Source organism: Lampris incognitus, chromosome 16 (assembly GCF_029633865.1).
Source record: "Lampris incognitus isolate fLamInc1 chromosome 16, fLamInc1.hap2, whole genome shotgun sequence".
Lineage (NCBI taxonomy): Eukaryota > Metazoa > Chordata > Actinopteri > Lampriformes > Lampridae > Lampris > Lampris incognitus.
The window spans coordinates 27,955,399-27,971,541 of NC_079226.1; the positions used below are offsets into that span (position 1 = coordinate 27,955,399).

At 43.3% G+C, this 16,143-nt stretch overlaps 1 protein-coding gene across 2 annotated transcripts in view; it reads right to left on the reverse strand.

The window, feature by feature from the left end:
• The window catches only part of stxbp6 (syntaxin binding protein 6 (amisyn)), a 98,713-nt gene that overhangs the window by 16,171 nt on the left and 66,399 nt on the right, over positions 1-16,143 (reverse strand). The window contains exons 3-5 of one of the 2 annotated variants that reach the window (XM_056295936.1): positions 12,894-13,024; positions 12,472-12,637; positions 983-1,081 (exon numbers count right to left, since the gene is read on the reverse strand). In XM_056295936.1, the coding sequence (XP_056151911.1) occupies positions 983-1,081; positions 12,472-12,637; positions 12,894-13,024 (396 nt within the window). The remainder of the gene's footprint in view (positions 1-982; positions 1,082-12,471; positions 12,638-12,893; positions 13,025-16,143) is intronic. The other variant, XM_056295937.1, reaches the window with a different exon arrangement.

The following is a 16,143-nucleotide window of genomic DNA, read 5'->3' on the forward strand; positions in this document are numbered from 1 at the left end:
ACTAGGTATTCATGTACCGTCCTCTCGCAGAGCCTTTAATCAGCAGATAAATGTCAAAATCACACAATAGATTAAACAACTATAATCTCCACCATAAAAGTCTTGATTGTGTGGGTGTAGCATAAAGAGATAAAGCTTAGATCTGAATATCTGAATATTATGTGCTAATACAGAATGATATGAAGCCCATCAGTAAAGAAGTGTGCTGTCATTCTGATGCTCTGGTCTGTTCTTCCAGTCTGTGGGCGGGGGAGCTAAGGATGATGGGTGACGGGAGTGAACAGAGCTAATATAACCACTGGATAAAAATCCAAAGTGCTTTTGAGCATGTATGAGTCCCACACAGTGACAGCACATCCCATGGAAATGTTGACTTTGTGCGCACAAGGAGAGAAAGAGTATTTTGAGTGTATTAAAATATTACATTCGATAATATAATAGGGGCGGCACGGTGGCACAGTGGTTAGCACAGTCGCCTCACAGCAAGAAGGTCCTGGGTTCGAGCCCCAGGGTGGTCCAACCTTGGGGTTCGTCCTCTGTGTGGAGTTTGCATGTTCGCCCCGTGTCTGTGTGGGTTTCCTCTGGGTGCTCCGGTTTCCTCCCACAGTCCAAAGGCATATAGGTCAGGTGAATCAGCCTTACTAAATTGTCCCTAGGTGTGAATGTGTGTGTGTGTGTGTGTGTGTGTGTGTGTGTGAGGGCCCTGTGATGGTCTGGTGGCCAGTCCCCGCCTGCCGCCCAGTGACTTCTGGGTTAGGCTCCAGCATCCCCACAACCCTGAGAGCAGGATAAGTGGTTTGGATAATGGATGGATGGAATAATATAATAGTACAATATCGACTGTCAAAATCTCAACCCAGGAAAAAATAAAGAATTATGCAGCGTGACGCTATGGGACTGAAGGAACTCACCACTTGTTAGTCATAACATCATAATGATCATGTCCTCTGAGCTGCAGCACCTTTGTATTCCTCCGTCTTACCTTGTCTTAGTAGACGACTGTGGCGTGCAACCAAATCTTTCCTCATTCTGTTCAAAAAGACCTTGCAACGGAAAACGACCGAATCTACAGCTTGGTCTTCTGTGATGAGAAAACATCAAAAAGCACAAACTCAGTTTTGATGTTTGGGGGAAAAAAGGGCAAGGTTTAAAAAAAAGGTAATTTCGTTGAATTAGTTCAAAGGGGTTACTATTTTTGTCGGGGTAGTCTTGGATTATACGTTTTATTTCAAGTTAAGCACTCTTGATTTATTTTTGTACAGCAGGGATGCAGTTATTTTGATAAAGACTGTATTACTTGATGTTAGCATTTGGGGTTTACTATAACTGGTTAGACATATTATTGGCCAGCTTTTTGAGACACAAAACACATTCAGACGGCTTATTATGTTGTTTCCACCGTATCAAAGGCTACTAGATCCTTACCATCCCAGAAAGATTACATTAAGAAATATTTTCACAAGTCGTCGCTCTTTAGTGTAATTCAGAGGCACCAACTTAAAACTGGCCAAAAGGGATCAACTTTGCCCTTTAAATTCCTTTCATAATTCCAAGTCACGGGGGCAGAAAGACTCAGGAGAGTCGGTGGGAACCAGGGCATAGTAATGTGAGCAGCAGCCCAAGTCTGCACCGATAACAAGGCAATTATCATATTAGCCAGACAATATTGCTTTTATGACTGGACCAATTACATGGCCCATCAAGGATGGAAAACTTGCCTATGTATGTCTACTGTATGTATGTCTACCTCATCTGACTCTGAGAAGAGTCTACTGCTATGCTTTGTCAGTTCATGATGACACGGACTGCATTACTCCTACAGGGAAAACAGATTAACAGATGAAGCCTTGTAAAAAAGTTCAAGTCTAAAGCATTAACGAAGATGCCAACAGAGGCCTTTTTATGCCAGTGAATTCTAGTTATTAATGCTTTATCAATCGTTTGCGTTATTTCTGAGATATCACATTCAAGTTACTTTGATGAGAGAGTACTCGAGGATGCAAAGGATGTCACATCAACCTGTGGATGCAGATCATGCAGAGCATGGATCCGCAGCTGGCTACTGCATGTCATCCTTTGCCAATTTGTGCCTTCCATCAGGCTAAACAGGGGCTCCTGCGGTGACATCTAATCAGCTTGGTAAACAAAGGAAAAGCGAAGGAGACTGCATAAAAGTACTTGGTATCCGGGTAGCACCGATTGACATTCTCATGTCAAGCCATTATGTCTCCAGCACACAGACAATAACATCAATAACAGCCCCAAAGACTGGGCGATTAGTATCCTGTTCTCCCAAAGCCACCGGGAAAACACTGACATAGTGACAAGCTATTTCTTGTGGGTTTACATAGCAGACAAAAGAGAGGAGCTATTGACTGTCGATCTTCTGGAGTAGAGATAATCATCCGTCAAAGCTGGTCCGGGGAGAGTTAGGAGCCTCATTCATGTTCCTTATAATTTTGTAAATCTAGAGTAATAAGAAAGAATACCAAGTTTTTGTATGCACATGCAACAAACTGGTTGCCGTCTACTTAGCTGACAACAGCTGGCCACAAGCTGGGAAACTTGGGGGTGTCTGGGTAGTGTAGCGGTCTATTCCGTTGCCTACCACCTTCCGTTACCTCCGGCTTGGTCGGGCGTCCCTACAGACATAATTGGCCGTGTCTGCGGGTGGGGAGCTGGATGTGCGTATGTGTCCTGGTCACTGCACTAGCGCCTCCTCTGGTCGGTCGGGAGGCCTGCTTGGGAGAGAGGGGGAATTTGGGGGAACAGCATGATCCTCCCACACGCTACGTCCCCCTAGTGAAACTCCTCACTGTCAGGTGAAAAGAAGCAGCTGGTGATTCCACATGTATCACGGGAGGCATGTGGTAGTCTGCAGCCCTCCCCGAATCAGCAGAGGGGGTGGAGCAGTGACCAGGACGGCTCAGAAGAGTGGGGTAATTGACCAAGTACAATTGGGGAGCAAAGTGGGGGAGTTGGGGAAACTTCAGTCACAAAGCACATCACAATGCTGACTCTATCCAAACAGTATTAATGTAAGTAAAGGATGATAATAAGAGTTTCCTGCTCTGATCTGACTGTTTCATAGAAGGCTCTCGTTGTTTAAGAGTCTGTAGATAGAGTCCCCCACAGTTATGGTCCCACACCTGAGCAGCTTGATGATATTTGTTTTGCACTGGTGTGAGACTTAAACTGGAGAGGACAGACTTGGCAGCAGGCTGGCATCCTCCCTGCACTTCCTGTCCCCCTATAGTTGGCCGGCTGTCACCTCTTGGGCCTCTCACGCGTACCTCTTTTCATGGAGAGCCAAAAGGTCATAATCAGATGGCCAGAATAGCCACATAACTTGTCGCTTCAACTATGCTGTGTGTTTTAGGGTCCCAAATACAGATATTTCAATATAAATACATGCTGCATCTTGCAGGATACATCACTACAACATGTGTAAACTCGCTTCGGCGCTTCATTTCTTTCGCTCTCTACAGGCTCTTTCCCTGTTCCCTCCAGATAGAAAAACACACACCTTACCTATATACATTACACACACTCACCCAGGAGAGTGGTCTGGATTAGAGGTCTGCAAGCCTACGGGTCCCGACATGCTGAGTCGATTCGGGCCGGGCTCAGGCTATTCTTTTTTTCTTTTCTTAATAGATCAGGCTCGGGTTGGACTCGGGTTCATTAAACTTCCCATATATGTGCAGAGCACACATAGGCCACTGTATGAAATATTGTTATATTGACATTATACATAATACATACACATTTACACGTGCATTACACATGACAGTTGACCATGCTGTGTGATATGTGATATGTGTGATATTGGTATCAGTCGCAGGCTGAAAAATTGCAGACTACCTTACATGAGGCTATGCGAGAAAGTTTTAATGATGGCAAAAAGGAAAACCTACATGCATACATATCACTCTTACACAACCTGACTCAGAATCACCCATTGGCTTCTTATTGTATTAACTTACTAGAAGAACCCCACTACAATGTAGCGGTTTGGTTATCCACCCATCTAAATCTCCCTCCTCTTCATCCTACCAGCTAACCACCTTCCCTCTGCCCCTAAACCCCCCCCCCACTCCAACTCCCTCCCCCCAAATGCTCAGATTCATCTGAAATGCTGAGAAAAGTGGTTTACCCCCCCCCCACTCCAACTCCCTCCCCCCAAATGCTCAGAATCATCTGAAATGCAGAGAAAAGTGGTTTTTAGCCATTTTTAGAAAATGCATATTTTTGCATAATTATGCATAAATAGGCATAATTATTTTAATTTTCTGCTATTTTTCTGGTCCTCTATGGAACAATACTTACCACCTCCAAAAAAAATTAGGATCATAAGTGCATTTTTGCAAAAATGCATATTTTGCATAATGCCAAAACATTTGTCCCAGAAAAAAATTTTTATATAGGAGAAAAAAATCAAAGATGCTCAGAATCATCTGAAATGCGAGAAAAGTGGTTTTTAGCCATTTTTAGAAAAATGCATATTTTGCATATGTATGCATAATTATGCATAATTTTAATTTTCTGGGATTTTTCCCACACTCTCTGGAACAATACCTACCACCTCCAAAAAGAATTAGGATCATAAAGGCTTTAGTTTTCGGTCCCGCTATCTACACTAACTAACTAACTAACACATACACACACACTAACAACACACACACACACACATTACGAAAATATAGAAGAACCCCGCTACAATGTAGCGGTTTGGTTATCCACCTGTCTAAATCTCCCTCCTCTTCATCCTGCCAGCTAACCGCCTTCCCCCGCCCCTAAACCCCCCCCCCCCCCCCACTCCAACTCCCTCCCCCCAAATGCTCAGAATCATCTGAAATGCCGAGAAAAGTGGTTTTTAGCCATTTTTGGAAAATGCATATTTTGCATAATTATGCGCAATTATTATAATTATTTTAATTTTCTGCTATTTTTCTGGTCCTCTCTGGAACAATACCTACCACCTCCAAAAAAATTAGGATCATAAGTGCATTTTTGCAAAAATGCATATTTTGCATAACACTGGTCTACAAAAATATAGTTGTTGCTTTTTTTTTTTGCATGGACTTTGGAAACTGTTTTTGGCTAATTTTGGGCTGCTGAATCCAAATCTGAGCTCAGATTTGTTCTATCACATCAAGTTTTTGTGCTATCTGTATGCTCCTTATTCAGGATTTTACAAAAGTTGACCATCTAGTCTAGCAATCTTGGTGGGGATAAAAATGACCCCTATTCATTTCCTAAGTAATTTCATGCTAGCTGAGCGTTTATTTATTCATTGTAATCATTTTTGCATCTATCGATCTTCTAATGCAACAGTGTTTTTTTTTTTACTTCGAGTGTAAAATTGCTGTTTTCTCAAAAATAATGATTTTTCATAGTTCAAAAACCTGATGTGATAGGCAAAAACTAATGCCAGATTTGGATTCAGCACCCAAAAGTTAGCTAGAATCCGTTGGAAACCCCATGCAAGAAAAATTGTGTTGACCAGTGATGCCAAAACATTTCTAAGTCCCAGAAATTTTTTTTTATATACAGTGCATCCGGAAAGTATTCACACCCCTTCACTTTCCCCACATTCTGTTATGTTACAGCCTTATTCCAAAATGGATTAAATTTCTTTTTTTTCCTCATCAATCTACATACAATACCCCATAATTACAAAGTGAAAAAGGTTTTGTAGAAATTTTTGCAAATTTATTAAAAATAAAAAAACTGAAATATTGCATGTACATAAGTATTCACACCCTTTACTCAGTACTTGGTTGAGGCACCCTTAGCAGCGATTACAGCCTCAAGTCTTCTTGGGTATGAAGCTACAAGCTTGGCACACCTATATTTGGGGTATTTCTCCCATCCTTCTCTGCAGATCCTCTAGAGCTCTGTAAGCTTAGATGGGGAGCGTCGCTGCACAGCTATTTTCAGGTCTTTCCAGAGATGTTCAATGGGGTTCAAGTCTGGGCTCTGGCTGGGTCACTCAAGGACATTCACAGACTTGTCCCGAAGCCACTCCTTCATTGTCTTGGCTGTGTGCTTAGGGTCATTGTCGTGTTGAAAGGTAAACCTTCGCCCCAGTCTGAGGTCCTGAGCGCTCTGGAGCAGGTTTTCATCAAGGATCTCTCTGTACTTTGCTCCATTCATCTTTCCCTCGATCCTGACTAGTCTCCCAGTTCCTGCCGCTGAAGAACATCCCCACAACATGATGCTGCCACCACTATGCTTCACTGTAGGGATGGTATTAGCAAGGTGATGAGAGGTGCCTGGTTTCCTCCAGATGTGACGTTTGGCATTCAGGCCAAAGAGTTCAATCTTGGTTTCATCAGACCAGAGAATCTTGTTTCTCATGGTCTGAGAGTCCTTTAGGTGCTTTCTGGCAAACTCCAAGCGGGCTGTCATGTGCCTTTTACTGGGCAGAGGCTTCCGTCTGGCCACTCTACCATAAAGGCCTGATTGGTGGAGTGCTGCAGAGATGGTTGTCCTTCTGGAAGGTTCTCCCATCTCCACAGAGGAACGCTGGAGCTCTGTCAGAGTGACCATCGGGTTCTTGGTCACCTCCCTGACCAAGGCCCTTCTCCCCCGATTGCTCAGTTTGGCTGGGCAGCCAGCTCTAGGAAGAGTCCTGGTGGATCCAAACTTCTTCCATTTATGAATGATGGGAGACCATTGTGCTCTTCGGGACCTTCAAAGCTGTAGACATTTTTTGTACCCTTTCCCAGATCTGTGCCTCGATACAATCCTGTCTCGGAGGTCCACAGACAATTCCTTTGACTTCATGGCTTGGTTTCTGCTCTGACATGCACTGTCAACAGTGGGATCTTATATACACAGGTGTGTGCCTTTCCAAATCATGTCAAGTCAATTGAATTTACTACAGGTGGACTCCAATCAAGATGTAGAAACATCTCAAGGAGGATCAGTGGAAACAGGATGAACCTGAGCTCAATTTTGAGTGTCATAGCAAAGGGTGTGAATACTTACGTACATGCAATATTTCAGTTTTTTATTTTTAATAAATAAGCAAAAATTTCTACAAAACCTTTTTCACTTTGTAATTATGGGGTATTGTGTGTAGATTGATGAGAAAAAAAAGGAATTTAATCCATTTTGGAATAAGGCTGTAACATAACAAAATGTGGGGTAAGTGAAGGGGTGTGAATACTTTCCGGATGCACTGTAGGTGAAAAAAATCAAAGATGCTCAGAATCATCTGAAATGCCGAGAAAAGTGGTTTTTAGCCATTTTTAGAAAAATGAATATTTTGCATATTTATGCATGATTTTAATTGTCTGGGATTTTCCCCTTATTCTCTGAGACAATACCTACCACCTCCAAAAAGAATTAGGATCATAAGTGCTTTAGTTTTCGGTCCCGCTATCTACACTAACACCACACACACTAACACCACACACACACACACATTCCGAAAATATATGAGTAGATAGAAGAACCCCGCTACAATGTAGCGGTTTGGTTATCCACCCGTCTAAATCTCCCTCCTTTTCATCCTGCCAGCTAACCGCCTTCCCTCTGCCCCTAAACCCCCCCCTACTCCAACTCCCTCCACCCAAATGCTCAGAATCATCTGAAATGCCGAGAAAAGTGGTTTTTAGCCATTTTTAGAAAATGCATATTTTGTATAATAATGCATAATTATTATAATTATTTTAATTTTCTGCTATTTTCTGGTCCTCTCTGGAACAATACCTACCACCTCAAAAAAAAATTAGGATCATAAGTGCATTTTTGCAAAAATGCATTTATTTTGCATAATGCCAAAACATTTGTCCCAGAAAATGTTTTTTACATAGGTGAAAAAATCAAAGATACTCAGAATCATCTGAAATGCCGAGAAAAGTGGTTTTTAGCCATTTTTTAGAAAAATGCATATTTTTCATATGCATGCATAATTATGCATAATTATATTTTAATTTTCTGCTATTTTTCTGGTCCTCTCTGGAACAATACCTACCACCTCCAAAAAAAATTAGGATCATAAGTGCATTTTTGCAAAAATGCATTTATTTTGCATAATGCCAAAACATTTCTGTCCCAGAACATTTTTTTATATAGGTGAAAAAATCAAAGATGCTCAGAATCATCTGAAATGCCGAGAAAATTGGATTTTAGCCATTTTTAGAAAAATTCACATTTTGCATATTTATGCATAATTTTGCATAATTTTAATTTTCTGGGATTTTTCCCTTACTCTCTGAGACAATACCTACCACCTCCAAAAAGAATTAGGAACATAAGTGCTTTAGTTTTTCGGTCCCGCTAGCTACACTAACTAACACACACACTAACACCACACACACACACACACACACACACACACACACACACACACACACACACACACACACACATTACGAAAATATGGGAGTAGATTAAGCTGCTTTCAGTCCAACTGAGAAAAACAGTAACACCTATGATGCAACCCGCTGCTGTTTTATTCAGATAGTGATTGTGGGCGTATTGCTTAGATGTAACATCTGTACCCAATAATCAGTCCTACACTAAAGACCTCTGCCCTTCCTGACATCAATACCCACACTTTGCTGCAGACCTGGTAAACACACACACAAGCTTGCACACATACGAGAACACAAGCATGCATGTATGAACCCAGATCACCAAGCATGAGTTAAATGTGGACACAGTTTATAGAGTGGGAGGGAGACCAGGGCAATGTCACATGGCCTTGAGGGGCTCTAACATCTTCAACCACAAGAAGAAGATAGGAGGTTCTCCTTCACATGCTTTTAAGAGCATGAAGAAATAAGTCATGTCATGTCATGGAGACTATCACGTACAGTACAGAGCCACATGGACTCCAAGTTCACATGGACATCCTACCCTATGCAGCCACGTGCAAAGCGCAGGGATAGGGCCTAGATCATTCTTAAAATGTAAACAAAAAGATTTAATCCTAGGGCGTCCGGGTGGTGTAGCGGTCTATTCCATTGCCTACCAACATGGGGATTGCCGGGTTGAATCCCCGCATTACCTCCGGCTTGGTCGGGCGTCCCTTCACACACAATTAGCCGTGTCTGCGGGCGGAAAGCTGGATGTGGGTATGCGTCCTGGTCGCTGCACTATCGCCTCCTCTGGGGCGCCTGTTCAGGGGGAGGGGGAACTGGGGGGAATAGCGTGATCCTCCCGTGTGCTACGTCCCCGTGGTGAAACTCCTCATTGTCAGGTGAAAAGAATTCGCTGATGACCCTATATGTATCAGAAGAGGCATATGGTAGTCTGCAACTCTCCCTGGATTGGCAGAGGGGGTGGAGCAGTGACTGGGATGGCTTGGAAGAGTGGAGTAATGGCCCACTCTTCCAAGTTGCCTGCTGTCTATGTGACACCCACACCAACTGGATTCTTTCCACGCCGTCCAGCGAAGCTGTTTCCCCGGGGAGTTGGGCGGCGTCCCAAGCTCAGACCTCAGGGGAAGGTCTCACCGAGCAGGTGAGTTAAGTAGCATTTTAAAAGACATTAATTCTTACATGAATTCCTGTATTGGTATAATGTGTGTAGGATTATTTTTAGAGATTGTGTAGGGAGGAAGAACAGGGGCTGGAGGAGTAAACTGCAAGCCTAGGCAGGCATTCAGATTCTACTTAAACCTGTGTTGGGTGTGTAGAGTGCCGTGATTGGCCAGTTGCAGTGCCTCATGTTCTGAGGGTGCCAGTGTGTTGTGCCCTGAGTGGTGTGGTTTTAAGCTAGCCCTTCTAGCCCTGTGTGTTATGGTCCTACATGTATAGCCTAGCTTTGTGTGCTGTGCAGTGGTTTGGTCTCACAAATTAGCAGGAACCTGGGTTGCCTTGACGTGACAGGTTGCCCCCACCTATTTTTAACTCCTCGCTCTTTTATGAACTGTTGAATGAGAATTAATACAGACTGGTTTTTGTATTGTAGTAAGTCCTTTCCCGTGGTTATTCAAAGATTCCGGTATTAGCAGTAATTTCCTGCTACTTCAGGTTAACCCACATTTATTACAGTACAATTGGGGAGAAAAAGGGGGGAAACCCCCCCCCCCCAAAAAAAGAAGATGTAACCCTATTCCACTGACTCCAAACCAGCTTTAGTTACTCTCACTTTTACTTTTAGATTGGGGGAAAAATCTGCATCTGTATCTTTTCTTTTTTTTCTGCATGCTCAATAATGCAGGTAAGGAAATCACAGAAGGGTGAATCAATTCAAGGATGAGGATGTGCACATCCTTGATAGGGAGGAACGCTGGTTTGAACGGGGAGTCAAACAGACCATCTATGTGAAGAGGGAAGGACCGTCCCTGAACTGGGGGGTGGGGGGGTGCTAAGAGTACATCTGTCACCATTTTACAATCTGTGATTGCAACTATTCCCCAATCCTCTGTGAATAGTACACATTGCCATTGTCACTCTAGTTAATGGTCACGTCAATTTGCATATGAAACCAATCATTGGTTTCGGTCGTTATGCAACTCTATTGTTTATACGGGTGGGGATACCTGCAGTCAGTTGAGACTGATGAAGTCACTTGGGTGAGTGAGGAAACAGTTCTCCCCCTAAATGTTGTGTTCGGATGAACTGATTCTCCTTTCTGTGATCTGCATCTGTATCTGCCAGCAATACCACACAGGCTACCTGGGTACTGGTGGGGTACTTCTTACTTGCAACGTGGCTAATCCCCTTATCTAGTGTACCTGTTTACATTTCAGTGTTTGATTAGCATCACTTTGCAGTCTTTTGATACAGCTGTGACACTCAAAAACATAAAAATGTAACACCCTAAAGTCTTATAATAATACAAGGCACACAATTTCTACAGGGAAGTTTATCTTGTCTGGACTTATCCATTTACTTTTTTTTTTAGTGAGAAACTAGAAATTGTAGTCTGATAGGACTTGAAGAACAGAGAATGGCTGTTTACCCTGCCTATATATATTTTTTTTGTTGCCTAGCCTCACTTATCTGTGCATCTAGTATAACTTCTTGTCTCCATTTCCCTCTAAGACCCCCCTGCATGGGGCAGATGTATAGACCCCAGGGGGAGGAGGGCTGAAATGTGTTTCTGTAAATAACTCCATGAATAATACAAGCTGAGAGTTGCTAAAAGATGAGGCTGGGGGGTAAACAAATCAATAGCTGATTAAGCCTCTCTAGATTCTCTGTCTCTGTGTATCTTAAACCGAGGAAGGAAACCCAATCCTAACCGTCCACATCCTGGTTAACACACATCGTCCACAGGCAGGAAATTACCCACGTTTTCCGATATGTCCAATCCTTTCATAAACTGGCTTTGTTATGAATATTTTTAATAAGGCTTTGTTTAGTTATTAGAGGGGTGTGATGTTACTTATCTTTCTAGGGACATAAGCTATGTTTATTTTCAATGGACTTGTCTTCACAGTCTCACCCTTGTCATGGCCCCAGCCGTGCCTCCAGTTATTTTCCTTGTGTTTCCCTTTTCCATGTCTCCTGTTCTCCCTTCTATCTGTGTGCGTGTGTGTGTGTGTGGGGCTTCCTTCCCTGGCACTCTCCGGCTCCCTCCTGATTGCGACTCACTCACCTCACCTGCCCAGCCTGCACACCTGCCTTCCAACAACAGAATATCTACTCCTGTTCTCCATCCACTCTTCGTTGTTTCAGCTACAGTGGTAGTCTCTTACTCGCACTGCAATACCATATTCAGTGTTATTCCTTGTGTTGTTTGCATTACTTGTATTTACCATGTTTCCAGGGTCACTACCCTCCGGTCCCCATGCCTTGCCTGCTTGATTACTAGCTTATCCTCAGCTAGCCACGCTCACTCCCTTGTCCGCCTGTCTTGCTCGGCACAACGCTGCTCAGCTCTGCCAGCCATCACCTCTATTCCTTCCGCCATCCTCATTCCCCTTTATTCCTACAATAAACCCCATCTTCAGATTTCTTAAGTCCATTATCTGTGTCTGCGTTTGGGTCCACCTAACAACCGCTTCACTTCCGAGGTTTAATAATACATGGTGCACAATGCTGAAGGTCATGACGGGATGTTTCATGTATCTTTTTACGAGGCTGGCAACACAGCTAATTGAGGATAATGATCCTGGCTGGTCCATCAGGCAAGTAACCAATGAAATAGACTAACAAGTTTAACAAGTGGTTCAGCTGTAGTGAACTTCTATAGATACTGTGAAAACAGTCCATTTGATTCAAATCTTTTGAGCCAGAGTTGAATTTTAATATCACTTAATATGTATTTTTTACTGAAAAGAGTTCAACAGATGTGGTTTACTGACAAAAAGCATGCATGTATGAACACACCAGGTGTTTGTGGTCATCATGAATAATTAGACTTGGCTTTAGGATTATATTGGATCACATCTCACGGCATGACAGTGGTGGGTTTGACATCGCTGAGATGTTGGTTCTGCGATTAGGTTTAGAGAGGGAGATCGTTAGCAGAGTCGAACTGTAGGTATTAAGACAATCTTACCCCCCAGCAGTTTGGGCTGACAGTTGACAAACTCCGGTTTCCTGGCAGAGCCGTAGCGCTGGCAGGTATGGTGCAGAATCTGGACAAAGGTGCACTTTTCTCCTGCTGAACCAGCAACCCACTGGTCAAAGGCATTGTCAAACATCAGGTCAAACTCTGGAGAGTCCTTGGAGGATTTAAGAGTGTGAGAGAGACAAGAGGGACAGCATAAATGCAAGACAGAAATGACATACAGGGAGGGGCAAAAATATCAGCGAATCATTGAGCGTCCAACTTTTGGAAGAGAAATTAAGAGACGGGAAAAGACCCAAAAGAGATTAACCACATGTGGTGTACAGTGTATTATGTTCACAATGTCCTAAATCAATTTTACTATGGACAGTAATGGCAGGAGACTTTTTTGCTTGCAGTGAAAGACTCACTTTGTTGGGGTCGATGCCATTGACCTGCCGTAGCTGGTCTATGGTCCACTGTGACCTCTTTACAAAGGCTGAAGAGCCTTGGAACTGCTTCACTTTAGTGATTGATACATGGGATGGCCTCTTATTTGTCACTGTGGAGAGAAAAAGTGAAAACAATCAGGAATGTGCTAATCAGACTTGAAACTAACGTGTTATTTCAGTAAATGTTTTTTTAGACTTGCAGACTATATGTTTCTGACAGCACTGGAAGGATTTGACAAGGCAGGTCAGGGCATATTCTACAGAATATCAAGAGTCAACAAGAACAGCTAGAATGACAGGTTTCCTCTCCAACAGCTGTTTTGGGTGGAAAAAACAACAGTCCATTAACAAAGGAGACTTCGATGATGGTGCCAATAACAACAGAAGCTTTGATAAGATTCCCTAAGAGAAGGCAAAGCCTCATCATGAACAGACCAACCCCGAGAGCCCTTGACTTACTCATCCCATGCAAGTGTATACGATCCTGACATATCGGAGTTTCTCCTGTTTTTCTGTAACAAACAACACCTCTGCCTTGTGTGCTTGACTTTATTGTGCCTGCCAAAATGTAGATTGCTGAGTGTTTTCACACCATGCCAGACAACTCATTTTTCTTGATGCAAATGATGTATTGCTTCTATTGCATAGCTGACAAAATTTAAGTGGGCAGCAAATATCCTTCAAGCACCGGGGTATGTAATTCCCTATAAAAGCCAGGACAGAGACAGATAGTGGGGGAAATCACAGAGCTAGCTTGTAGAACAGCATCTTTACGAGGAGCCTCACTTGAAATCAGCAGGGATGATTTATTTTGATAAATAACATTTGTTTAGTTGTGTAATACAGGTTCACAATAATTTAGCAAAAGTCAGTTAAAACAATGTTTCATCCCTTTACTATACACATATGCTATGACATTTGGAATATGATTCAGCACATGCCCATGCCTTGTGTTTGAGGTGGTTAAAACAACAGTCATTTGGAGTGTCCGGGTGGCGTGGCAGTCTATTCCGTTGCCTACCAACACAGGGATTGATGGTTCAAATCCCCTGTGTTATCCCTGGCTTGGTTGGGCGTTCCTACAGACACAATTGACTGTGTATGTGGTTGGGAAGCCGGATGTGGGTATACAGGGGCGTCAATTCACCAGAAGCCAAAGTATGGCAAAGTCAGATGATGTCACATCTGACATTACGTGACATCAAATCAAGTCCCTCAAATTCTCATTCCATCTCAACCATGTGGCTCTGTGCCGGTAGTTAGCTACAACCATTTATACAATCGCGCCACCCTAATCAGGGCCTTGACTACTACTACTACTACTTTCGGCAGCTCCTGTTAGGGGTTGCCACAGCAGATCATCCATTTCCATTTCTTCTGCGTCTTCCTCTGTCACACCAGCCACCTGCATGTCTTCCCTCACCACATCCATAAACCTCCTCTTTGGCCTTCCTCTTTTCCTCTTTCCTGGTAGCTCCATATTCAGCATCCTTCTCCCAATATACCCAGCATTTCTCCTCCACACATGTCCAAGCCACCTCAATCTTGCCTCTCTTGCTTTGTCTCCAAACCATCCAACCGTAACTGTCCCTCTAATATAATCGTTCCTAATCCTGTCCTTCTTCGTTACTCCCAGTGAAAATCTTAGCATCTTCAACTCTGCCACTTTCAGCTCCGCCTCCTCCGTGCCCTATCTTTTCGTCAATGTCACTGTCTCCAAACCATATAACATAGCTGGTCTCACAACCATCTTGTAAACCTTCCCTTTCACGCTTGCTGGTACTTGACTGATTCACCTAAACATTCCTCATCGCCCGCAGCAGAATTTGTATCCCCCGCCACAGGTGTAACGCCTTGGCCCTGCTACAGATTATAATATGCCGAAATCAGAAACATTTTGTTAGTTTGTGAGAGATGACTTCTTTGCGGCGCTGCCCCCCCCTCCATCTCCCCCCTCTCTGTCTCTGTCTCTCTCGGAGCACGCATACACACACAGATTCTCGCAGTTATACAATGCGCTGCTAGAGTGCTGTGCGCCTGAGTTGATGGATAGAAATTGTCTTATGCTGCTGAGCTAAATTGGTATATTTTACAAGAATCGGAATACTTGTTACCAGTATTTGAATACAAGTGAATAAAGTTATCAACATAAAAGCCGTAATCGATCTAACTGGAATGAGATTTTATGTGACACTGACGGCACGAGTTCACGTACATCTTCAGACAGGCTTAGCTAATAACACCCACAACCAGCATACGGAAATAAAAATAAACCACAGAAAACCAAACCAACTAATTAGGCTACTTCTTACCCACAGTGGTCCAAATCAGCAATACATAGGCTAGTAGTAGCCTACACACTGCTAGCTAGGCATGGCGTCCATCAGAACAACACAGCAGTATAATAATAAACCACTTTTTCATCTTACCTGTTCGCAGCAATTCCAATAAAGCACTAAAACGTCACCCACCGAATAACTTGACATGGCAACAGTTCAATAATCCAATCTTTGCCAAATGAACATGGCTGAACAATTCACAAATCATCTTTGCCAACTGAACTTGATCAAGGCAACAGTTAAAACAAGTTAGATTATCACTGTTGTCGCAACGAGGTCATTCTGTTTCCATAACGAAGCATTGCCCGACTCATTTGGGATTTTAAGAAGCTCTCCCTTTGAGAGTTTTTGTTTAATTTCAAAGTCATCCATCGCGTATGCTACAGTTATTAGCTAGCTACACAGTACACACGCTCTTCTTCCTCTGTTTCTGGCACCCGCGTCAGTTAGCAACACACGTGACACACGCAGAGCGAGAGAGCGTGGGAGAGAGAGAGACAGCTCTTCTCACTATTGAGTCAGTGACGACCGAAAGACAGGAGTTGAGCCGAGTGAGGTGCCGAGTCACTCAATTTTATTCTACTTCGTGCAATGAATGATTTTGTTACAGTAATATGATCATTTAAAACACTGAGAAATGTGTAACTGAAATATATTATTTCACACTGACCAGGCAGCCAAGGTATGGCAGCTACCATACCTTGCCATACCCATATGTGTCCTGGTCACTGCACTAGCGCCTCCTCTGGTCAGTATGTTCAGGGGGGAGGGGAAACTGGGGGGGGGGGTAGTGTGATCCTCCCATGTGCTACGTCCCCCTGAGGCAACTCCTCACTGTCAGGGGAAAAGAAGCGGCTGGTGACTGCACATGTATCGGAGGAGGCATGTGG